The sequence below is a fragment of the Photinus pyralis genome, unplaced genomic scaffold (assembly GCF_008802855.1).
Source record: "Photinus pyralis isolate 1611_PpyrPB1 unplaced genomic scaffold, Ppyr1.3 Ppyr1.4_LG2, whole genome shotgun sequence".
Classification (NCBI taxonomy): Eukaryota; Metazoa; Arthropoda; class Insecta; order Coleoptera; family Lampyridae; genus Photinus; species Photinus pyralis.
In genome coordinates this window covers 19,125,036-19,150,954 of record NW_022170403.1, presented here as the reverse complement: position 1 = coordinate 19,150,954, position 25,919 = coordinate 19,125,036, and the positions used below count along the sequence as shown (strand labels likewise).

At 37.6% G+C, this 25,919-nt stretch overlaps 3 protein-coding genes and 1 long non-coding RNA gene across 5 annotated transcripts; 1 reads left to right on the top strand and 3 right to left on the bottom strand.

The window, feature by feature from the left end:
• Nucleotides 1-691: 691 nt before the first annotated feature.
• On the bottom strand, nt 692-4,219 carry LOC116162716 (glutamic acid-rich protein-like). Its single transcript, XM_031476406.1, has 3 exons — nt 4,061-4,219; nt 2,845-4,006; nt 692-1,661 (listed from the first exon to the last, which is right to left on the bottom strand). The coding sequence occupies exons 2-3, from the start codon at nt 3,998-4,000 to the stop codon at nt 796-798; spliced, it is 2,022 nt and encodes a 673-aa protein (XP_031332266.1). The 5' UTR covers nt 4,001-4,006; nt 4,061-4,219; the 3' UTR covers nt 692-795.
• A 382-nt stretch (nt 4,220-4,601) lies between these two features.
• Nucleotides 4,602-14,052, bottom strand: LOC116162719. Its single transcript, XR_004143592.1, has 3 exons — nt 13,719-14,052; nt 6,591-6,696; nt 4,602-6,548 (listed from the first exon to the last, which is right to left on the bottom strand). It is a non-coding gene; the product is annotated as an uncharacterized LOC116162719 (long non-coding RNA).
• On the top strand, nt 7,307-13,677 carry LOC116162717 (transcription factor cwo). 2 transcript variants are annotated; one of them, XM_031476408.1, is made up of 6 exons: nt 7,307-7,830; nt 11,826-11,891; nt 11,939-12,023; nt 12,083-12,282; nt 12,331-12,744; nt 12,889-13,677. In XM_031476408.1, the coding sequence occupies exons 1-6, from the start codon at nt 7,766-7,768 to the stop codon at nt 13,307-13,309; spliced, it is 1,251 nt and encodes a 416-aa protein (XP_031332268.1). In that variant the 5' UTR covers nt 7,307-7,765; the 3' UTR covers nt 13,310-13,677. The 2 variants fall into 2 exon arrangements, with proteins under 2 accessions (XP_031332268.1, XP_031332267.1); XM_031476407.1 differs by having other exon boundaries at nt 7,308-7,830; nt 12,080-12,282.
• A 622-nt stretch (nt 14,053-14,674) lies between the features above and the next one.
• LOC116163785 (palmitoyltransferase ZDHHC23) lies at nt 14,675-24,493 on the bottom strand. Its single transcript, XM_031477902.1, has 6 exons — nt 24,077-24,493; nt 19,373-19,864; nt 19,145-19,321; nt 18,987-19,091; nt 14,887-15,238; nt 14,675-14,827 (listed from the first exon to the last, which is right to left on the bottom strand). Exons 1-5 carry the CDS (start codon nt 24,184-24,186, stop codon nt 15,058-15,060), a joined length of 1,065 nt encoding a protein of 354 aa, XP_031333762.1. The 5' UTR covers nt 24,187-24,493; the 3' UTR covers nt 14,675-14,827; nt 14,887-15,057.
• Nucleotides 24,494-25,919: the final 1,426 nt, after the last annotated feature.

Below are 25,919 nucleotides of genomic sequence, written 5' to 3'. Positions count from 1 at the left end.
CGCCCAGTGTATACTTTGACGTAATGTGCACTATTTATACTAAATTTTTACCACCTATACGTCAGTAAGGGAGATATTGCATTGGGGTAAAAATAACCCCCCCACTTTTTTGACGGAAATACACATTTTGAAGCACAAGAAATCCGAATAAAAAAAAAAACTCGGACGATGTCCATCAGTCTATACCTACTCTCATTTCCGACTAAACGGATTGGAACCAAATTTGGTAGATATTCTTAAGACATAAAAGGGCAGAATCGATGCGCAGGTGGTCTCTGTGCTCTCCACAGCAAATTTTTTAGAATGAGATCATAAAGGTAAGTACACACCTATGACCTAATGGCGCATCTGCCAATTCTACCAGCCACAGGTGACCTGTCACAACACCTCTTAATCCACACCTACAGATCTACCGACCATCTCAGTTGGTTAAAAATGTTCCAAGAATGGACCAATCATACTCTGGATAACTGACAAGTCGACCCTGGAATTCACACACACCTAAAAGTTGAAGGGTGGGGTGCCTCAGTTTTTGCTCATCCATATTCCTAGGTTGACTTGATAATTTTTAGAATCAGAAGAATTGGAAGGAATTATTTGGAGAATCAGTAAAATTGGAAAGACTAAACTGAATACTCGGAGGAGGAATCAAAAGATCTAAGGTGTATCTGCAACCAATTAAACACAATAATTAGGTGTATAAAAATTATATTTTAAAATTTATTAAAATGTAATTAAAAAAGACATAATTATCTCTTTGAGCACAAAAATCGGCTACATAACAACAAAAAAAACTCAACATTCTTCCTTCTTTTTCTTCTTCTTCTTTTTGGTCACATCTAATGTGGCAATTTTTGAAGACAACATTTCTTGAATTAAAGTATCATTACTGTCCTCTTTGTGTTTCTTCTTCTTTTTTTTCTTGTGAAGATCTTCCGACTCTGAGTGCTTCCTCTTTTTGCTCATACTCTCATCTTGATCCTCGAGGTCGTGACCTGACTTTTTCTTCTTTTTCTTTTCAACGGGCGCGCTCTCTTCATTTCCCACAGTCAAAAATTTAAATATCTCCTCCTCTTGTTGCTCCTTTTCTAATTTCTTCTTTTTCTTCTTCTTTTTAACATTTGGCTCGCAAAGAGAGTCCAGTTTCATCTGGACGTGTTCATCTAAATCAATTTTCTTATCAAAATTCGATCCGAAAAGTGGATGGCGACTTTTTAAGTTGCTCGGAAACGCCACAGTCTTGTTTATCAGTTCGGGTATCTCACAGACCTTTTCGTAACGTAGCCGACGTTGTAACTTTATCGTTCCGACAGGTCCGATAACTTTCAAGCTTTTGCTGTTGTTATTGGTAGCAACGACAATCGGATCTTGCGATTCGACCGAGATGATGCTGTCGTATTTTTTATTGAAGCGCACCGAACCGTTTAGGGAGATACTCGAGCCGATTAATCGCCTAGGATCCAGCTTAACCGGTATCTGAATGATGTACACGTCTTCTTTTGATGAAATGTCGTTGAGAACGTCGAAAGATGTCGCAACAGTTTCCAGTGAGTCTTCTTTTTCGAACTTGCGTAAGCGGGACGTCGCAGTTTTCTTTGTTTGATGCATGCTCTCACCGTCGTCCTCGCTGAGACGTTCCGCTTGACGTTTACGAATTTTACCTGCCGAGGGAACAATTTAAATCGTATTATTAAAAGTTAGGGCGTTAATGGAGGGAAAGGCGTCTTGAAGAAATCAAACAGATATATTCAGTCACAAACTGGCAAGTAGTTAGCAATAGAATTTCCACAAAATAGTGAGCCACACAATTTAGAAACCTTATAAGTAAAAAAAATGGACGCAGGGTTCCAAATTAGAACCTCTTTTATTTATATTATATATCAACGACCTTACCCGCGAGTTGCGTGAAAAATTGTTGTTTGCTGACAACCTGAAGATATTCTGTAGGATAACATAGTAATAATAATCTTTATTTCCCGTGGACATGTCAGTAACAAGGTAAAATCCCAAATCATCTACTGACTGAATGTTTACAAAAATGAAATCAAGGGCGTGTTGGAGTGGTGTACAGTGAATCGTCTATCCCTAAATGTCGAAAATTGTATTATATTGTGATTCACTAGATTACAAATACACTATGGTGTAAAAAAATCTTATGTGCAAATGTTAATGGTGTAAATAAATGATTTTTTTAAAAAGAACACCCTGTATATTATCTCATCCGTATCTGATACATCCCATAAACAATAAGAGCTGTAGTCTAGTTTTTCTAAATAAATATGGCGAAGTGAGTGAGAAACAAATGGGGTCGAGTTTCACCACAGCACCCTCTGTCTTTCACCACGTTAAGTAAAGATGAGATGTCAAAAACTGTGATACATAGCATTAACGCGAGATGGAGTCTGAATTTTATTTTTTTATAAAAAGAGGCGAGCGACCAACAAACGAGGTCAAGTTACACCACAGCACCCTGGACCTGGAATTTCGTAATGATTCGAGTTGTGTAAATATGTAAGCCTACCTAATCTAACCTTTTGTTCATTGCTATTTCTTATTACTATCTTTTTCGTAGAGGCATACTTTACCGTTCATTTTTAAAGTGCTTAAATAAATGTACTAAAAAGAATCATGTTAATTTTTATAAGGGTAACTGAGATAAGTGGCAACACTGCACAAAAATTTGAAATGCTATTTCTAACTTCATGCAAGTATCCAAAATCACACATAGCCCTAAGGTGGGTTCATAGATCTCTGTTCAGGTGATAATCAGATAGCAGTGTTCTTAAGATTATTCCTTGCAAACATACGATGTGGACGGATTGCTATGAAGCCACCTTAACATACCTTTCTGAATCCTCAATTCGGCTTCACTTTCCGAGCTGGAACTAGAAGATTTGTCTCCATTCTCCTCGACCACAGCACGCTTCCCGTGTTTGGTTTTTTTCCTGTTACTAGCCTTGGACACATTCTTTTGTGATGGAGAATCCGAACTCGAGCGAGTCATACTTTCCCTTCTCGTACCACTACTGCTTGCCCTAACAGGTACATCATCTTCGCCTTCGCTTGAACTGGAGGAACTAGTCTTTGGTGGTACTTTTTGTTTATTTTTCTGGTTTTTCTGCCTAGCAGATACATGATCTTGATCTTCACTTGAACCTGAGGAGCTAGGTTTTGGTGTCACTTTATGTTTTTTCTTTTTCGAAACGTGCTCTACATCAGAATGCAATTCTCTCTTAACCGGTAAAGATGGGCGCAAACTCTCGGGCTCACTGTCTGAATTGGATATCGTGCTCTTTGTTTTATTGTTGAATTTAGAAAAGTTTATTTTCGAATTAGACTGCCCGTAAACAGGTTCTTTTGACATTATCGTCGGTCTACCTTCATCTTCGCTTGATTCAGAAGAGCTCTGTTTCCTTGATCGATTTAATGACCCAGTAGATTCTTTACTGTGCTTAGTTCGAGGTGAAGGTGGTACACTGCTGTGGCTATCGCTTTCACTGTCAACACTCGATTCAGATTCATTCGCTGCCCCTGACTTTTTACTTTGAGTAGTCGAAGTAAGACGTGACACTGTTTGTGCTTCCTCTTTTCTACGTTTGGACTCCATTTGCAGATCCGCTTTCTTTTTTTTCAGCTTGGGCTGCTTTGTGATGTTCTCATCACCACTCTCGAAACTGACCGGCTCCCTTTTCACAACAACACTTGAACTTAGACCTTTCTTTTTTGGACTCGTTTTGACATCCGACTGTTTCTTAATGCTCTTTCTCTTTAATTCGTCTGGAGTGCCAATTTGGGTTGACGATGCCACTGGGTTAAAATCGTGCGTGTTCAAAAGAGGCGAGACGCCCGTTTGTTTTATTTTATTTTTAAGCATCTCGTTAAATTTGGTGTTTGAATTTAACATCGTCAAATATTGACTCGAAGCCTCTTTCTTAGGTAAAGATGTGTCAGATGATTTTGAAATTGGCGGGACATCCTCGAAGTCACTGGAACTCGACATTTTTTACTAAAATAAATACGAAATGTATAAATAATGTTAGAACGCAGCGTTTTATAATACCTTTTTAAAAGTAAAACACAATTCGCAAATAAACAAACTTAAAACGCGTTCATATTTAACCTACATTTCAAAATAACCTTTTACCTACCAGTACTACCAACCATAAACCGACAAAACTTATCTTTTCTTGAAATAAAGTAGTGGCTAAAGCACCTGCGCCGGAAATGTTCGCACAACCGTCGGAAACAGGTCATTAAACACTCTGTATTTTCTCCAATTCCGCACTTACGAAAACTGAAAGAGGGGAGTTTTTCAATATTTTTGGTGTTCACTCCGCGGAGCACGATGCGTTTGTTTACGTTGAACTTTGATACACAAAAGTAACAATGGCCCCCTAAATTATGAACCCTTCCCCTCCCGCCACTATGGGATTTATACACCTGAGAACAGAACCATAATTGCGCAGAGCTTAATTTCTGCATTAGTGTACGCATTTGTACCAATTTTCAATGTAAGCGTACTTAATTTTTAGCTTGGATCATTGTTATTGTGACACAACATCATTTATTTATGTAAAAGTTACGAAAATAACACACATTACTCAAGTAATGTCATTTTATTGACGATTTTTGTATTAAATTTTACCCGAAATCGTATTTTAATATAAAATTTCAGGTTTTATATAGAACCTTTGATTGATATCAATCTGTCAGTGATGACAGGTGTCATTTCCTGATATAAAGTAGGCATAAAAATGAAAGTTTATTGATGATTTTGGGTAAAAGAATAAATTTCATATCGTGCGATCACCTGTAAGGAAGCATCTATTTTCCACCTTGAATTTTACATACTTTCATGACCGCCCGGTATCTGGATGAGCTTTGTAACAAGTGTCGTGCAGAACATATTTATCTTGGTTCTAGGGGTTGAAGATAGAATGTAAAATTGATTTAATTTCTAGAGTTTGTGATACAGCCGCTGTTACTGTAAACAAAAACTGTAATTCATTCGCCGTTTGCAAGCGTCCCCGTTTAAGATATTTCAATTATCCTTGTTGCTCTTAGAAGTCGATGGCGAATTGATATTTTAAAATTTCAGCTCCGTTAAATCATTATTAGTAGGTTTCAGTTTCCTATGTTAATTTAAAACGAGCATTAAAGCTGCAGGTTTACGCCAGTATCAGTTTAATAAGAGACCTTTTGCCGACCTGAGAAATTCAAGAGACAATGAAGCTTTAGTATGAATGTAGAAATTTCATCTCGCGCCTTTAATAGAGTTAGGACTAGTTTCAAAATCACGCAAAAGTCTCCTTTAACTAAAGTTGACTAATGATTAATTAATGTTGTATTAGTATCATTAATGTTTATAATTTTTAACTCAATATTATTTTCCACTCGAAATGGAGGGGTTCGTCCACAACAGCCGTCTTAATTTTTGTCATTAGTTAAAGGAGATTTTTGCGTGATTATGAAACTGGCCCTAAATTAACTGTAGCTAGTTCAGAGTCGCAGTAAACAGCAACCGATTAAGTCGTGAGTGGTCTCTAAAGAAGCGCTCTTAATTAAGATTTTTAAGGCGTCAGCGGGCCGCCCAATTAATTGTTAGTATCCGAATACACTGGACTGGTTGCGAAAACCGGCGTTCCCTCCATGGCATGGCCGAAATTTATAAAAGCTAAAGTTTAGATGAGATCTTTTCCCTTTAGTGTTTTTTGGCAAGTTACGTTCGTAAGTACCGTAATTTTGAGCTTTTCCGTATATTAACTTTGGCACTCATAACATTTGATTTTTGCTGCTACATTAAGTCGCAGTTTTTGCTTTTTCTTATAAGTAGTTTCTACCGCCGTTTGATTGCAAGGTAGACTTTTTGCTACTTTCTGTTCCATTAGGTATAAGCGGGATATTGTTTCGCTTTTCTGCATTTGCTTTCCCGTAGACACCGCTAATTAACTTGTGGTTTGTTTCTTTTATTCCCGCCAGGGAACTTGCCGTATGAGCCGTGCGCTGTAATTTTGTTTAAGTGCTTCGGAAGTAACACCCGCCATTTGCCGACCTCGTCAGATTCCCGGAGCTGCCGTTTAGTCTGAATGCGTTTACTCGCGACTTCCGAGGACCGTTTCGGAAACCGCTACTACGCCGACCTTCACCAGGGCCAAGGTCGAATCAAATCCGTCCGTTCCGCCGACACTTTCGTCCATTGACGTAATACAATGATACGTTTTTTAGAAAGCTGTAACGTTATTCTTTGACCGATTGAAATTTCACTTATGTAACTTCTTGATTTGTGCTCATATTTAAATTCTTACTCAAATGTTTAGGTATTTAAAATTTTTAAGCCTTCTAGGTATTTTCTTCGTAATCCACTATTTTAGATGTAAGTTTAGTTCCAGTAGTAAATTTGTTCCAAATGTTATAGATGTTTTATTACCATAGTTCTTTGTTTCGCCGACGAAGGTCGTGCAGGTTTTTCATGGTACTTCTAGTTCTATCCATTCTTCTTTAATTTAGTATTGCGCGCAGTTGTATTTCTTTTCCATCCAGTGAAGTTTCTGCAATTGGCATTGATTACATTTTAATGACTTAGTGCCTACCTGTATAAGAGCTTTTGGTTATGGCTGTTACGATTTATCTTTGGAGTGGCTTCTCTATTTCTTCTGATGTCTGGGGCTGTGCTCCATTGAAGGGATCTGTATTTGCCTATAAACAGTACGAGGTATTTTAGATGATTACAAAGCATTTTTCTTAATACGTATTTTTTTAGGGCTTTTCCTAATAATAATTGCATTGTGTTTTAAATGTAGGATAATAGGATTGAGCAGGATCTTAATTTTAATTCAAAATAGCGTTTACGCATTAAAGGGATTCCCGTTCCCGTTGCTAAAACGTGGAAGAAAGGCACGGCAGAGATTGTCTTTTTAAAACTGAATGTAAATTTCTGAACTTCTGGTCACTAGATATCAGAGTCGACTTTTTTGCGAGTTGTCCCGTTCTCGGAGGTCCAATCCTGTGCCGATAATAATCAAAGATGAATAAAAATCTACGCCGCTGCAATTAAAAAGTATCCGCGATTGCTGTTAAATGCGTTCTATGTTTAACTTTTGCTAATTCTAAAAATACACATCCAGTTAAACGAGTTCACTTTGAAAAAATGCCGACAAATGGCAAGACACGCGAGGTTTTGTCTCAGCTACAGGTTTGTGCACTCAAATGCGAATTGAATTAGTCACATGGTATTCACACGTTGCTCCAAACGTGATCGCCCACTTTGCAATCACGTGTTATTCGCTGAAATGTATCCGACGTACGCGACGATTAATCGCGCCCTTATTTTCTTTTACTCCACCTGCTCGGACCCGCACTTTTCCCAATCGCCACAGCTTGCCTAAACTGCGCGCCGAAAAGCGGAAGGAGAAAACGAGCGAATGTCGCGAATTGCCTTCCGTTAATCCGCAAATAAAAAAAGGCAGGAAAGAGAAAGACGGTAGGAAAACATTGAATGAATCGATTAGGGGCACCTCACGTGTCCTCCAGCGTGTGGCAGCGGCAATAATCAGTTTTCTACCGACACACAACTCGCGGGTAAAAAGCATATTTACTTCGAGCGTTCTTGCAGCCGCATCTCTGCGCTAAATTGCAATATACCGATTTTTTTTCTACTTTTATAATCGTCGAGTGATCAATTACACAAGACAAATAAAGAGACCGGTTGTGATTTTTCAAAATTTAAGAAAGTGCGTCGTTGTATTTTCGCTTCGGTCCTTTCGAAATGATGATGGATTTGTCGCAACCGCATACATTTTGGGAAGAAAGCGCTCACGTAAAATACGAGGGGTAAGTCTATTTGTTGGAATCGGCAAGTTTTTTTTTCGCGAACCGAAGATATGGTGGAAATTTTCAATTGTTCGTGCGTCACGTGCACGTCATATCACGAGATTATTTTTATAAATATTGTTTACCAGTCGGTACCTTCAGAAGCGAACTTTTTTCGTTAAAAAAAGTGTACGTCGCAATTTGCATTTTCTACGTTATTTTTAACACGTAGCGTAAATCGCTCGATTGTCGGCATTGGTTTTGTTTGTAATATACGAATGTAGCACAAACGTGCCCGGTCTCGTGTCTGAAAACGGGCGGCAAGGTGATATGTTGACCTTACAGTGGCGTAACACAATCTAAAAATAACTCCCGCATTTTTTTTGGAAAATTTTCAGTTTTGTCCGCTTGAAAATTTTGCGGCACGTTTGCGAAATTATACCGTAATGAGTCAGATTATCTTTTTATCTTCCCACGTGTTGATTATCAGGAAGGCATGACGCTTATAAATGACATTCAAAACCATTATCACAAAAAAATTAAAGAGGTAATTGTTTAATCAGGTAGGTATGTACTTATGATACGGTGTTTAATTGTCACGTCGCCGCATGTACCTATTTTGTAAATGCTGCAATAACGCAGAGGATGTTTTAAGGGCTAGGAGAAATGGGAAGAAATTGACATATAGCTACCTTTGATTCTTCAAAAACATGCTCGTCCATCCGGGAGTGGGGGAGGGGGGGGGCGTAATGCACATATAAAATGGGTACGAACAATAGCACTAATTACCATTAGCAATAAAAATTCTCGGATCGACGTCAAGTACTATTATTGCAATCTATGAGATGAGAGGGGGGAGCTACTCTTAAAAAATGACTAATTATTTCTTGTTTGTGGTTCAAGGTCGTGCCAGCGATGAAGAGGATAGAGAAAACGGGAACCTCAGCTCATTAAAAAATGACATGCATTTCAAATTTTACAAAAAAGAAAATGTAATGCGTTCAAACAAAATCAAAGGCGAAGCTTTTTAATTTTAGAATATCCACATTATCAGAACTTGTAAAAATTTTCGCGTTTAATTTTAACGCATAGTACAAATGAATTTCTTAGAGTCATTCATTCATGGGCGTTCTTAAAAATACACAAAAAATCGAAGTTGAATTCGCAAAACTGGGAATCATGTCAATTTGTGATTAGTATGCAACATACTTATCTAACAGCGTCAACCAGAGCAAGATGCACATTAGCGATATAAATCTATGATCGGAGCCTGCTCTTAAGTCGTAGACTTAGCAGAACCGCATTCTGTAAATTTAACGAACGCAATAACTAAATAAAATTATTATTATTATTAATGCAAATAAAAATTAGTGTAAGTATTGAATAATTAAAACCTCTAATTTCATATGGTATTATAAGTTAAATAATCTGAGCTAAAAGGAAACGATAGAGGAAAAAAGAGAGATGCTGTATTGTAAATCTAAGCTATTTTAAACAGTGACTAATTATGAATTCAAGCAAAACCAAAAAGGTTCTGTACTTACACGTTTCAGAATTGTTTAGTTTAATTTTATAGATCGATAAAAAAAGATTAATTAAAATCTTTCTCTTGAAAATTTAATAAAAACGTTTCTTAAATAAATTTATCAAAATGTTTCTCTTTTTTCTACAAATGTTTTTCGAATTTTTTTCGAAAATTTTACGTCAAAATTCTGAAACGTATTTTTAATATCTTCCCAAATTTAAGAGACAGACTGATTTTAACTCTCTTTTATCGACTTAATATAAACTCGAAAAGTTCATGAACGTATTTCAAATATCTTCTTTATCCTCAAAATTTTAATTAAGAGACAGAAACATTTCAATCAATTTTTTTATCGGTCAAATAATGTAATGCAGACGTTACTGCGGTCTAAATACCAAAAATAATGACGGGATCATTATGAAATAAGCACATAGTTGGTTCGTTTCATTTGAATTTGTATCTCCGTGTTGTTTTTCCTTTTAGAAATGTTGGAAATGCGTAATTCTTGTTTTAATTTTATTCAATTTAGATAAGATGTGAGAAGTAAGATACATCTGGTCCTTTGCAATGACTGTTCCAACTGTTAAGAGGTATGGTGTTTCGAAGAATTGCGCGTTTCATTTGAAGAAGTGGGGACGTTTGGCGCATTCCGTCGTTGATTGGCGATTTATTTGAAAATCCTTAAGGAAGGTTATTTTATGGTGGAAGTGATACTTCCTTAAATACTGGAGACGACTGAACCTCCACTAGTTTTCGCGACGGTTAAAAAATGAGTACATCTGTTTTACACTAACTTACGGGCAGTCAGCCCTATTTGTTTTATTAAAGACGCAGTTCGTCTTCTTTTATAATAAATGTGTGCAGAAGCGAATTAACCAAAGTCGTGTGAGAAGTTTAACGCGTGTTGTCCGAAGCAGTATAGCGCAGCGAAGCTTTTTTAAATTTCGAACAGCTACCGAAAATTTGTTCATTTTACTCACCAAACTAGTGTTGTTTGCCATCCAAATCTACTATAAAGCAAAGTTCAGAAACAGGTAATGTGTCCGAACCAGCTCTGCAAGCTGTTCTTTCTTTCAGAGTGTTTGTTATATATGTGTTTCGGAATAAATTTTTGTCATTGTCAATCAATTAATTGTGTGTTTATTCGAATCCAAAGTGCAACCCAGATAGTGTTTCATGTCAGATTTTTCTATTTGAAGGTGTTGAAAATGTGTGTAGTTAATTCTTGGAATTTGCGAAAGTTGATCGAGGATACTGAGTCTCCCAGGGTAATTTAAACTCAACATTGAGATTTTTCATTGTGACGGGAGCCGGACGACTACGATGAAAATTATTACAATTCCAAATTTATAGGTTGAATTTCGGAATCTTAATAATAATATCTTAAATCGCGCACCAGAAATAATTAATTGATCAAAATCTAAGTCTAATTTCAAAGGAATAATTAAATTAGCGAAACCGTTATAATAATCCATCAATCAGAGCGAATTATTTCCACCGATTAAACGTAAAAACCACAATCAAATTAAAAAACCGCAAATAAATCCACCAATTTGATTTAATTGAAGAGATATTTAGTGAACCAAAAGCCATGATGTACCTAATTTCAAAAATCAAAACCATCTTCTGATTAAGACCCAAATGGTAGCAAATCTCATAATCCATCATCATATCTTTGAAGATCAATTATCTCATTGCAATAACTATAACGGTCCATCACGTGACCAGGGATTTTCGCCGGGAAATCCCAAGGAATAGCTTTGCACCATAAAACAAGGTCACCCCTAGTTACGTAAATGGGAAAATACTATTAATGAACGTCACAACCCAAAGAGAAGGGGAGAGGGCCAACAGTGGAGCATTGGGTTGGGAATGCAGTTCCTAGACGAAACGTTTTGGACCCTTGGGGCCGGTCTTTCATCTTTCAATAAATTTATTTCACGGTGAATTGGTGAAATGATGTTTATCCTTTACTATCAACCTACAGCTCCGATGAGAAAGTCACAAGCTATCCAAAGGATTCAAACCACGATCGTAATAGACATTTTTGTTATAGTTTTAAGTTATAATTCGAAGCGGTTCGTGACGCGAAAATTCATGATATGCCTTAAGGGCCTATCATTCCATAGAGGGACATTGTTCATTTCGAAAACTGAGCCGTAGCGTACTTTCGAAATAAATTAAGCGAATCTAATACATCAAGTTTTCCATTGTCCTATACTTTAATTCGGCTTAAAGGACCAAAAGATACTCGATGAAAACGTTCTTTTTGGATCAACCTGACATAGCTTGACTAATTCTTTATTAACTAGCGACCCAGTTCGTTGATGGTTTTGAACTTTCTGTCCGTCCGTCCGTCTGTGCACATGATAACTCGCGAACGGTTTCGAATTTTCCAATTCTGTTTTCAGTAATAGGTGTCTGTCCGTCCGTCTGTATTGTTTTTGAAAGAGTTTATTTACCTTGAGTAACAATGGTTTTTTTCTTTCAGGTCCAATTCAAACGAAGAGCATCCACGTTTAAAGGACGAAAGGGGGTTATATTCTTGTTGTGATGGGTAAGTGAAGTCGCTGCATTTGCGAAAAACGCTAATGGGGGTTTTAGGAATTTCAATTTCGCAACCGCGCCTTGCAGTGAAGACGAATTAGAATACGGCAATGGTTTATACAAAAAGAACAAAGTGTCAAGAGTGAGTTTTTTCAAAGCAGCAGAGTTAGTATAAATAGTAACATGATTTGTGTATAGCAGGATCCCATGTCGCATCGTATTATAGAAAAACGAAGAAGAGATCGCATGAACAACTGTCTGGCCGACCTATCTCGCCTTATACCGGCGGAATATCTGAAGAAGGGAAGGGGGCGCATAGAGAAAACGGAAATAATCGAGATGGCCATCAAGTATATGAAACACTTGCAGCACTTACACGTCGCCTCCTCCGAACACTACAGGTCAGTTGCTGCAAAAACGTGCTAGTTGGAACTAAGTGCCCATTTCAGACTAGGCTACCAGGAATGCATGTCGGAGGCGATGCGATTTCTGGTCGAGGTTGAGGGTCACTTTCCGCGCGAGGCGATTTGCATTCGCCTACTGACGCATTTGCAAAAACACTGCGACACGCTTTCGAGAACTACGCAAACGTTATCGCCTCCCGAGCTCGTTGAAAAGGTCGAGGAGAAAAAGATCAACGAGCAAATTGACTTGACCAAAGGCGTCCATTCGCCGCCTTGCGATCAGTTCGCCCTTAAGAGCTCCGAGTCGGACGAGAAACATTCCGATGGTTCAGCTTCTTACAAGTACAAGAATGACATTAAGTTGAGGTTTTCGCAGGATCTGAATAGCGCCACCAAAAAACTTAAGACCTCTGCGAACAGTATTAGAAGAGTCTCAGATACCAGTACAGAAAATCAAAGGTAATTACATTTAAAGAATAACTTCTGATGCAAGTCAAACTATTAGATTAGATGCAGATTTTGTTATTCTAGATGGAGTGACCTGCATCAGAAGTACCTACATTGCGCTTAATTGACTCGTGTATTAACAACCTATGTCTTTAGTTCCGTCTATAGCTCGCCACACAGCAGCAACGGCGACCTCTCGACGCGCGTCCCATCCGAAGGTGATATACCGACCAATATTTCACGCGGCTACCAGCCAAAGAGCGACTCAAGCGTGACCCCCGCGACTCGCTCCAACTACCTAAACGGCAACCATTACCCTCACGACAACAAATACAAGATCGAAATAAAAAACTTCAATATTCCGATATTCGTCTATCACGCGAAAGGTTCATTTTATATACCGCTCACGGTCGATTACTTTACCCTGCTCCCGTTCCTGCATAACTACAATTTGATGGAAACGTTCGCAAATGATCAAGATATCGTCCTGCATCCGGTGTCGATCAACGTCAGTTACCATTCGAATTGTACCACGGTAAAATATAAATCTCACTTTTCGCCAACGTGGCATCAGTAAAAGTGGCCGTATAGCGAAGCAAGGCTGTGATATGAAGGGAACTTAAAAGACTGACGGTTGCCCTTAGCATCGCCTTTCTGTTCAATGGCAGTGAAATAAAATAACATGTACTGTAGTAGGTATAGGTGTAAGTTGTACCAGCTTTTATAGGCTTTATAGTATTAATAAGTTTTGTGTTACGTTCCAGTATTGATTCGAATCGATTATCTAAATTAACGGACTTATTGCAATAATCGACTTGGAAGATTTAATACATATCTTATAATTATAAGCAATGGTTAAACTGCAACAATGTAAAAGTTTTTAATGTTCGTTCTTATTCAATGTTAAGGAAAGAGTTTTGTAAATAAAAGTGTATTTTGAAATAACCTGTCACAATTCCTTGAGAAAATAATATGGACCTACTTACTTGAGGATATGACATCGTAAAAGGCCGCCATTTTGGGCAGTTTGACAGAACATCCGCCATTTTGACTTAGGTGCGTTATTCTGAAACTCGGCTCACTCAAAAATAAAAGACGCCTATATCAACAACGCGCATTTTAGTTCGGCTCGCGCTCGTATTCCATCCAATTGAGATGCATTGTAATAGTCGGTGTCGCGTAGCGTTTGCACTTTGCTTGAATTTTATTTAAAGTGTTAATGGTGACTGACGACTGACTTGCATAATGTTCACGTATACAGGGTGGTGACTTGCGTAACGCATCATAGGGATTTCAATGTAAAATTCATAACATGCGATTATTGGCTCCCCAAATTATTTTATAGCAAAAATGTATTAAGGTTTTTTGTAGGAAAAAATTTTTTACGTCAATCAACCCTATTAGTTTCCAATTTTTTGCATAATAAAGACGGAAAATTGGAAAATAAAACCCCCATCTTTTTCAATAATCTGCGATGCCATGGAATTTTCTAAAACAAAAAGATATCCAGTTATCAATTAGCAGCAGTTCGAAATGGATATTATGATCGACTTGGTTACTGTCTTGCAGTTAGTGGTGACTTATTCGAACATTTATTGTAAATTGTTATATTAGGAAACCGTTTTTAGTAATTTGGTCTTTCTTTATGTTGAATTCGCTGTTCTAAATATAATACTTTTCGATAGAATTTGATTTGTTTTATAGCAGACATTCCATGGCATGACGGATATTGGTGTAGTTTTTGTATTATAAAATTCCATGGCATCACCGATTATTGAAAAAGATGCGGGTTTTATTTTCTAATTTTCCGTCTTTATTATGCAAAAAATTGAAAACTAATAGGGTTGATTGACGTAAAAATTTTTTTCCTACAAAAAACCTTAATACATTTTTGCTATAAAATAATTTGGGGAGCCAATAATCGCATGTTATGAATTTTACATTGAAATCCCTATGATGCGTTACGCAAGTCACCACCCTGTATAACTTATTCGCTATTCATCTTCGTTGGTCGATTGTAACTCCGAAATTCCGGGTGGTGCCCGCCCATTCCAGTGTTTCTCCGCCCATGCGTAGTTTCGTAAAATCTATCGTCCTGCGATTCGTGAACATTAATCGCCAGTGCTTTGTAGGTACATTTCGGGTATGATGTACCTGAACTAGCAGGCCTGACGTCCAGAGAGAGACATTGTAGAGTGTTGGGTCCGAAACCCGAACTGCTCAGATCTTATGTTCGGTTGTAAATTCGACAGCAGTACCCTTTCAAAGATCTTCCCCAGGGCCGGTAGGAGCTTTTCCAGACTTGGGTAGCATTATCACTATCGCCTATTCCAGATAATCACTCTCGTGACGTAAGCGAGGGTTGGGCGCGTGATGTTCTGCAGCGCTCGTTATGTTATGCCTACAGCTCCGAGTGCTCTTAGGGGTCTTTGTTGAAGTATGATGCTCGGGACTTCCGTTGGAGGAACAAAGTTCACCCTTATGGTTAGGCAACACACTTTTACATCTGAAACAAAAATATGATATGCTCTGTATATACCCAATCGACCGTTTTGCGCACATGCCGAATACACGCGTTCACACCTTCAAATGCAGTATGGCGCTTATGGACATACAGTACATGCTTGCCAAACGTGACAAAGACAGGACAAGGAGATTATGTTTTGCTTTAATACATCAATTTAATAATAATGTCAATTTGACATCAATCCGGTTAGAAACAAGGATAGTATTATCGAAGAATGATGCAAACTAGTAAGAGAGGCAATTAGTCCATAGGACCCCATACTGCATCTGGAGGTGCAAACGCGCTATAGGGGATTTTTGCAACGAAGCTAGGGGATAATGAAGATGGCGACGCGGTCGACGGAAGGCATCACGCTTTCCCGGTATTTTTTTACTCTTGATTATTTTGGTGGTGCTTGAGCGATAATCGATTTTCACATGAATACTAATTGCTATTGCCCAATGGCATTCTCACATGTACTTTTCGTGTTAAATAAAATTGTTAACTGAAGGCTGGAGTAGAGCCACACCATTTACCTTTCCTATGTACATGCAATTTATTATTTTACGACTTGCGTTAGCTCAATTGATTTATCATTTTTTCCACTGCATTTATGAATCTCTATGATCTCATTTTTATCATACAATTTGAGATGTTTTATTTATATGTATTTTCTCTTGCATTTTATTGCTGTAGGTGATATTTTTCATGTATTTGTGTGGCCTATGCCGGGGTTTTTGTCCCGTAGAAGGTTTTCCCTGGCATGGTCTTGTTGTGTGCGTAATATATTTATTTCTTCTTGTCATTTCTTACGCACAAAAGTTCTGTCTTTTATTTAATTACCTTCCCGATTATGTCTCACCTCCCAACATATACAAGAACCGATTACACAACGTAGGAGTTTATTTGTGCCACCCATATCAGGCCGACTGCCATCCAAATTCAAAAGTGCCGCGAAACTACCATCGTTTCGACTTGAAAGATAGGTGGCTCTGCTTGTAGTTTTTTCCCAAAGTTGCCAACGGTAAGTCAATGTTTTCAGTGTAAGCTTGATAGACTCCTAGGAATATTACAAAAGGTAAGATTATTTTCTGCGGGAGCAGCAAGAATTCTTGGAGTTCTTCGACTTTTGTCGATTGTGTTCCCCGTCTTGGACAACCTATGGACTTGCCTATGTTGGATCAATATCCAATAACAATAGAATTACAATTCCTTAGTCGGCTCCTGTGAAACGCTTGTTTTCCTATGCAGAAATGATTATGCGACCAAAGACAAGATTTTTTAACAAACGCACATCTTGAAAAACTGCTTTTACTTAAAGCATGGTTAAATCATGAGAAACATGTTCTTCCTTTATGAATATTATAATAATAACCCTCAATGTTACAGGTAGATAGGTACTTATTTGAAATATTTAGTTGAAATACCTATTTTCTATTCGGCATTTTAAATAGAAATACTCAAACCTATTTAGTATCTTGTATTTCAAATAAATTATTTTGTATTTCCTATTTTAAATATATTTTGAAAAGTATTTTACCCAGCTGAGTTTTGGTGCTGGTGGCTCCAAGGGAATTGACGATGAACTACCAGGGCGGTGCCCACAGATGCCGATTGACCTGCTGCTATCAGGCGCTCTCTGCATATGATGTTGGAGATGTTGAGAGCTATTTCCTTGAATGTGTTTCAGTTGTACCATCTTTGTGGGTAAACTGTTGACGTCCAATTGCAGCGAGGTGGCATAAATGGGCCTTCCTTGTACTGGAGTTAACCATTATGCTGTGTGCAAATCTCGCCGCCACCAGTGGTGGGACTATGGTATGCCCGACTGTGTGCGGCAGCAAGTCGTTAAATCCATCCCCGGATTTTGGAGAGGTGGATGTCGTACACCAGATCAGAGATGGTGTGATGTAGGGCAGTGGCGTGCGATGACTGGGACGGGTTTGTGATGTATGTTGAGTTTGATTTGTGGTGGACGCGCAATCGCGGTGGCTCTCCTATCTCATTCTGTAAAAATCCAAGATGGCTTCCATAAGAAATAAGAAAAGTTTCCAAATCTAGCAGATCCGAAAAAAGTACAGAGGATGCTTATGAGAACTGTCCATTTCCGGCCATTTAAAATAGAGAAAATGAAATTTGACATTTTCAGTTTTTTTGGAGATATTTCAGTTTTAAAAGATTTTTCAAACATTTCAAAATCGTAGTCATAAAAAGGGGCATAAAACCCATCTAACCTACAATGTATCCTTCACCGTTGCGGAGATTCCGATGGTGAGCCACGAACTGAGAAGTACTACATAAATCGTAATCATCAGTAATGTAACGATCTTAGGATTCTTCCAGCCGCCACTGCAGATTTGACTTACCCTAGATACCTACGAGTAAATATTTACGGTAAATACATACTCGTAGCCCTATACTTACAGTTGGCAACTCTGGGGAAAAAGAACATAAGCAAGTGTGGATGGTTTCACACCACATTCAAATCTTGTCCCAGACTGGGTGGTACGAATAGAACTTCTACATTTATGTATACTATGGCAGCTCTTTAATATGGTGGGTTTTATTATGTACGGCAGTAAGTATTCATGTAAAAGTCGATCATCTTACATTCAGACCTCGTATAATAAATCAAAGAAATACTTAATTTGAGGCGCCCCTTCTCTATTGCTAAGACATAAGAGCTGCAGGCGCACGAGCGACAAAGCAACATATACAGCGAAAAATCGGAACTCCAAGGACTAAACGATTAGTCGACATACAGAGCAATATCGCACTGATAATCTACTATCACGAGAATACATAAATAAAACTTAATAAAATAATGTAAAGGCACGAGACGTTCCAGCCTGTATTTACAACGCTGATGCACACGTTTTTGAGAGCTGGCAACCACCTCATTGGCATCTCGGTTTTTGCGCTGACCGAGAAAGCATTGTATATTTGTTATGTATATGTTTTCCTAATCAATAAAATCCATTATTATTATTATTATTTTTTTTGTGTTACTTATGTATGCAACATTTTATATTTTTTATAATTTTCAATCTCTTTTTTGAGATTTTCATGATTTCCCCTCAATGCGTCACGTGCATGCAAATGCCGTTTACCCAATTTATGTCTATGTTTCGACTACATGGTCTTGACCCGTATGGAGATTATCAAATTGTGTGAAGTTTGATGCGATTTGTTGTTTGTAAACTACCATCTTCCCCGTGAATCAGGCAGTCACAGGGGAGGTAAATAACTGTGTGGGGTTTTCTTGGGCGTCCGGGTGGCCATCCTCTCTTTCTCTTTTAATTTTTGGCTCTTGCACAACTTCTTCATCAATAAGAGAATACTAGACGACTTTGAACTAGCAATGGACGTTTTCCGTTTCGAATCGCGTGTTTCAAAGCCCATCGAAATCGTAGTAAGCCCATCTTCCTCAACTTGTATGCTTGGGGTTGCTCCTTTGCAATTTGGGCCTTCGATAGGCACCTCACACACTCCACCAGATAAAAGTTGTCCTCACCGACAAGCAAACAAATTGATATTCTTTTCCATGTCAAATTCAATCATACGGTTGAAATTCATCACGAACGCGTAGGCGTTTTAATTAAACAATTGCGATACTGAAAACTTAACACCTTGATTTTGGCATGCCGATAAATTACGCATTTGTTTCGTTAAAATTTATGGAGATTAAACATATTGGGTGAGATGTCGTCAGCGAGTTTTATTAAAAAAGTTGCATCGAGCAACTTACCTCCTTTTACAAACAAGAGTTCTTAGCAATTCGTAAAGTACATTCAAAAGAAGCAATGCACTTATACTCAAACTAAAAACGGCGTTCACAAACGATAGGGCAAATCTGAAAAATGAAATAATTAGGTGCTTGCGTTTAGACAGAGTTGGATTACGTACTCGAACTGTACGTAAACTTCCGAACAGTCGTCGGGTAGTAAAATGGTTTTGTAGACTCGGAATGGGTGGCAGATGGTTGTAAGCGTTAAATTTGCGCTGTACATCAAAGATAAAATACCGAGTAATTGGGATAGAAGATAAACCACTCGGTTGTGTTCTCCTACGCAGGTGCCAATCCTACAAAATGTTTAGAGTTAGTATTAGTCCTCCGGTGGTTTATTTAATTACCATACAAAGTGGCGAGATTTAAGTGGAACAGTTGCTTCACACATTGAGCAATAGCGTACGCTCGAGTCGATTCTGCCTTTAAGTTGTCTCGATCGCTTAACTGCCAGCAGCATGCAGCCGATACAGGCAACGTACAACAAGAAAAATATCACATTTTCATGTATTAGAATTTCTAAAAATGGCACCACGTAATATTCAAAAATAAGAAAAATTGTGATTATTGTAACAATAACACAGTCTACGAAGAAATTTGCTTTTTGTAGCGACTTAGACAAGTAAAATAGCAGTAGGTATAGCGAGGTAAACGCAGTGAAGGTCCAGTAAGCGTTGATGGTAGCAATTAGTATAGAGCCTGGAATGAGTGTTAGAGCCAAAAGAAGTCCGGGACGTATTTTTCGGGCACCACCAGGCCACGGTATGCGAAGGCGGTCTTCTAATGTCAGTAGGAAGTTTTGGCGTAAGCTTGATGAAACCGTTTGCCCCATTAGGAGTCTGGAAAAGACATATATGCTGTAGGTTAAATGAAAAATCGGGAAGATATATTGACTTCAGTTCAAAAGATTATACCATTGAAAACTTACAATTCAAGTTCCAGAAAACGGTCGAAATAAAGAAAATTTTTGATTTTTTAAATAATCTATGTCAAGTATATACTTACAATTTGAACTAGAACTTTTTGCTTTGGGTTCACCCACAGTGTACAAATACGTATCTTTAGGGTAAAGGGTAAACAGAGAGTGAATGCCATGTAAGAGTAAGAGAGACGGGAAGAAATCGGTGAAATCTCATACTTCCACTTATGAAGTTTTCTTACTAAAATCACGATCGCCCTTTCTTTTTAAAACGCAAAGCCTTCTACCGTTACAAAAAGTTTTCTTATTGGGAATACGAAATTGAGACACCCTGTACATTAGAAAGTAAACCCTTTGCATACCTCAACATGATGCATTAGAAAAGAAAGTAGGGCCAGTATACCACTGAAGCAGTACACAAGTAAATTGTTATTTACATAAAAGCAGGAAAATGACACATTACTGGCGAGGAAATATTGACGTACGAGGCCCCTTTGGAACCGAGTACTTTAATTTCTGAGTCAGGTAATGTCATTTTACTGATGAGTTTTGTATTAAATTTTACCCGAAATCGTATATTAATAAAAAATTTCAATTTTTATATAGGACTTTTGATCTAAGGTTAAAACGTTAAAAAAATATTCCTTGCGCATTTTTACAATATGCGACATGCTTAGACCTTTACTAGAAGCATCGATAATTTTTTCTCTATTACCCCTAATAACTTCATAATTATTAGCTTTTGAGAAAGGGGATTAAATTTTTCTATACTGGGGGTACTCCATATACCAGTATTAAGTTTTTCCACAAGAGCACTCAACCTCTAATAATTGGTTTTTAGAAAAGGACAGACGAACCTTTCTTTCCTGTGGAGTAGGCAAATACTAATTTTTTTGAGGAAGAAACAATACCCCCAGCAGTACCCTCAGAAAAGAAACTCGATAATTTTTTTCCGATTACCCTAACAACCTCATGTTAGCTTTTGAGCAAATGAATTAAATCTTTGTATTACGTTATGTCCATTAACCTAGCAGAGCAGGGTCAGCAGAACACAATCAAACATATTGCATAAATAGGTGCTAATTAAGTGCCCTATTCCCGAATTAAATGCTCCTTTTTTTTAAATTATGAACCTGGCAGAACATGTAATAATTTAAAAAAAAAGGAGCATTTAATTCGGGAATATGGCACTTAATTAGCACATAATCATGCAATATGTTTGATTGTGTTCTGCTAGGTTCATGGACATTATTACGTTTCCCCAAAAGAGCACTCAGACTCTAATAATTTTTGTATTTATTTATTTTGCCTTTATTTTTGAGTGGGCGGGGTTTCAGCCAAGGGTGCTCTACCAACCCAACCTACTATACATTTACAGATATCCATGCCCGAACCCGGATTCAAACCAGGGACCCTTAGTACCGCAGTCCAGCGTCAACTGAACTGCGCCACACGGGCCCGCTGACAGACAGACGAAATCCTGTAGAATATGCAAACACCAAAAATGTTTTTCAGGAAGAACGTAATACCGGGGACCGGGGGGATATGGAAATACCCCCCAGCGGTAACCACAGGAAAGGAACTCATAAAGGAAGATTCGATAATTTTTGTCTATGAACTCCGAGATGAACTCTTAACAACTTCATGTTAGCTTTTGATAAAAAGGGGCCAAATCTTTGTATGCTGGGAGGGTACTCTATAATCCCCAGACCCCCCTGTTTACGTTTTCTCACAAGAACACTCGGACTCTAATAACTTTTTAGAAAAGAATAGACGAATATCTCTTCTAGGTAAAGAATGTAAACACTAAACTGTGTGCCCCCACCCCCCCCCGGGAAATTTTCCTATATTAATCCTAACAACTTCATGTTCACTTTTGATAAAAATGGGTCAAATCTTTGTATGCTAGGGGGTACACCATACCCTCGATATTATGTTTTCCCACAAGAGCACTCAGACTCTAATAGTTAGTTTTTACCGAGGTTTTTACAAAAGAACAGACGAATCTTTCTTTGCTGTTCAAAAAGAACGAACTAAATATAATAAAAACTGAAGTAGGGCCTCGGACAGATGGACGGGCAGAGAAAGTGGCTGCAATAGCGCACCTAACCTTATTGGAAAATGCGCGAATAGAATGTAGGCCGTGGGAAATAAAAATAGTTTCTCAAAAACAATTTAATTTTTGAAAAATCGTTGCAAAATACTGTAACGTTGATGCATTTAAAAATAAGAAAATAAAAACCCACGGACAGAATTAATTTTTCGAAAACCATTTAGTAGAATCTTATTATACTGTAACATTGGTGCATTTAAAAAAATGCGACAGATGGACAAGGTCACTTATTTATACCTTACAAAATACAACGTTTATCTACTGATATGCATTAAAAAAAGTTAAACTCACAAATTCAAGAACACAAAAACAGTTTCTTAAATATTTAGTTTTTTTAAAAAAGCAATCCACATAGTTTCAAAAGTAGTTTTGCAATGCAACATTATGCATTAAAAAAAAAAGAATTAGACAATAGGAAAATAGTGGCAACAACACAAAAATAGTTTCTTAAAATACATACCTTAGTACAATTTCATACTGGAACACTAATGCATTAAAAAAACAAGTTAGAAAATAATGAGCCGCGCAAAAAAATAATTCTCTGAAAATTTGAGGCATAGCTTCCAAACGAAACCTGTCATTAATTGGGCGAAATTTCTGTTTTATTTATTCGCCGAATTTATGTCATTTATATACCTAATCCTTCTGTAACCACTCAAAACAGACTTTAACCATATTGCTGTATCTGTATTCAATGGTATTACGAAGGCATAAAAATAATTTTTCAAAAACGATCTAGTTCTCGATAACCTTTAAACCACAGGAAAATAGTGGCAAGACCACAACAAACATTTTTCAAAAATCTTTAATTTTTGGAACATGGATCTCTGTGCCTTTCATAAATCATACTGTAACATAGAAGTGTAAAAAAGGAAAATATTACAAATCCTACAAATTTTGAAAAACTGTTCCTATGATCTTAAGAAGTTGTTCGAACATTTCCATACTTTACTAGTGAAGTATTAAAAAAAAGATTAGACAACACTCTTGGATCATTTTTGGGTATTTTTCTATTTATATCTTAAACAGGCAGAATAAACCTTTTTGAAATTTCATTCAGTTGTAGAAGAAATTGATTTGATCAACTCTATTAAAGAAAGTTTGAAAAATACCCTCATTTCAAAGGACTTCCTGTATAACAAAGAAATTTTGGTTCAACAAAAGAGTTTTAAAAATACTACTGATCTGTAGGAATTTTTAGTTTTCAGTCCATACTTTACACATCCCCTAAAATCAAAAAGTTATCAAATTCACACCTACTTTCGTGAATTAGTCATACATATTAATACAAATCGAGTAATCCCATAAAAGTCCAGATAACAATTATGATATACGACAGTGAGAACGTATGAAAAGCGATACACATGCGATCAAGTCTCACTTTGCACGTGAAGATTGAACGATGGCATACAAAACCTTTGTATTCCTTGTGATATCTTGCGTTTACATCCATGCAAATAAGGTAAGTGAAGTGCAACTTTTGTAAAGTTTTAATGTCAATTTTAGGAGGAGCCAATTGTTTTATGGTACCCAATCCCTATTGACAGTCAACAACTGCAAGCGTTGGCACATCGTGCAAATGCTACAGAGTGTCATAAGCAAATTTTACAACTAATCGCGCCAACAGCAGCTCCCCCATTGCATTTCAATGATAGCCACATTATTCCCACGACTCTTCGAACACGTCCGAAGTCTAATGAGCTTGGAATGCGAATACTGTCTCCCTCGGGCAGTGAGGAATCAAGTCAGCAGCATGCTATTAATGGTAGTGCTGCACCAGACATCAAACTACGCTTTGCAGATGATCATGCAGCAATACCTACCCCTGCAACGGAGACGCACACTCCTATAAAGCTCGAGTCGGATCGAGCCTACAATATCACAGAGAGATCTCCAACCAGAATAGATCTGGAGAAGGTCGTGAGAAATTATCTACGTGATCCGGAACACAAGAGTAATTGCACAAATATTTTGCGACAGGTACTAGGTCAGTTAAAGGAGCTCGCAAGCATCACTTACTTATCGACAGATTCGTCTAGATCCTCGCAATTGCAACAGCATGCTAAAATATGATTTCTCCCTTGGTTTAAGTCAATGTATTCACAACAGCATAATCCAGAAGAATCCATTGATATTCTTTTAATTCGCAGTTTGCGTATTTTTGATCAACAACCGGTAGTTCGGCAAATCGCAAATGATGTGTACGAACTACCATTTGCTTTTGTAAGGTTATGTCACTTTATTTGGTCAATTTGAACTACTTTCCTAATGTTATTCTTTTTTTTTTAAATTTCCATTTCTCTTCTAAGTAAACGTCAAATAATCTAAAATGCTTCTCTGTATCTTGCTTTTAATAAAGGCAATGAATTATAGCAGTTAGCGCACCTTTTTTTCAATATTCACCCTGCGAGACATTATGTATAGGGTGCACCGTCGTAGGCTACCATGACGCCATGTATCATGTAAGGCTCGTCTCACAGTGGAAGCGTTTACGCGCGAACTGAAATACGCATGTTAACGTCAGAAATTGTACGTCCGTATACGCACAAATCGCATTCGCACATTAGCTGTGTATTCATCATGAGATGAGCAACTGTTCACAAGCACAATCGTCTACAACCTGCGAATTCGCATAAAAATCCGAACAAAATGGGATCGGTTCGCACGTCGCAATTACACGCACGTATACGGACGATTTATTAATCGCTAATGTGCGAAGGTCCGTTTGGAATCGTACGTTTGAATAGTTCGTCCATAAACATACGTATTCGTACGAATCCCAGTTCGCGCGTAAACGCTTCCACTGTGAGACAAGCCTAAGCCTACTGAAACCATTTCTAGAAACAGATTGCAGACTCGTCCGCCATTTTGGAGCCCACTGACAATACAAATCTGATCTGGGCACAAAAAAGTGTAAGGTCTTATAGGGCGTTCAAGGTGGAAAAAATAAATGGTTTTCCTTTAAATAATAACCAAAATGGCGCGGAAGAGTCAGCTATCGTATATTTCTGACAACGACTTGAAATAATAAAGACAAGGTGTTCCAACAAAATTGTGTACCTGCCCCACTAAAACTTCGCAATCCAAAATCCTGTTGATTTCTATATTGAGAGGGGTCAATTTTCATGCAACCTTCTGCTAGGGGTTGCAACCACTCACAAACTTTTAAATGAGGCGAAGGATCAAATGCCTCATAATTTGAAAGAGATTTTATTTTCAATGTTTGCAAATAAAGAGAAATTTACACAACGATTACTCTGGGGAATTTGGGCCAGTTGAAGAACTCACTAATAATAAACGGTTTGGTCGGCTGATGGCGAACCGTGGGTTGGAACCGGAACCGAAAAGAATTTGTATAGGAATCGATTGCATTCACGCGGTTTGTGACAGGGAAATCCGTTTCATATATTGTTTCTCTTAAAATTTGGCCCTGAAGTGTTAGCGTTGAAAAGAGTTATCATGCGCATGGTTACTGGTTATTAAAGTATATGTAAGATGGATAGCGTTCAATTAACGCAATCCCGTTCGTGACCATGTTACGTATGACAAAAAAATAGTCGGTGTAACTTTGTAGCCGATGGATAGTTTCTAAAAAATTAAAGAGTACCTATTTTAAAATCAGCTCATGAACTCACTCTAGGGTGAATAATCTAACGTGGTTACGTATTTAGTTACGTTATTTAGTTATGAACAATTGAATTATTAACGAATTTACATCGATCCTTAAATATATTGATTTATAACAGGGAATTATTATTTATCATTACGTGCACTCAAAATTATAACGTAAGTTTGCAACACGAGTGCGAATTTCACTATATTATCACTTCGGCATCGATATTGGAACTTCTATTAAACACAA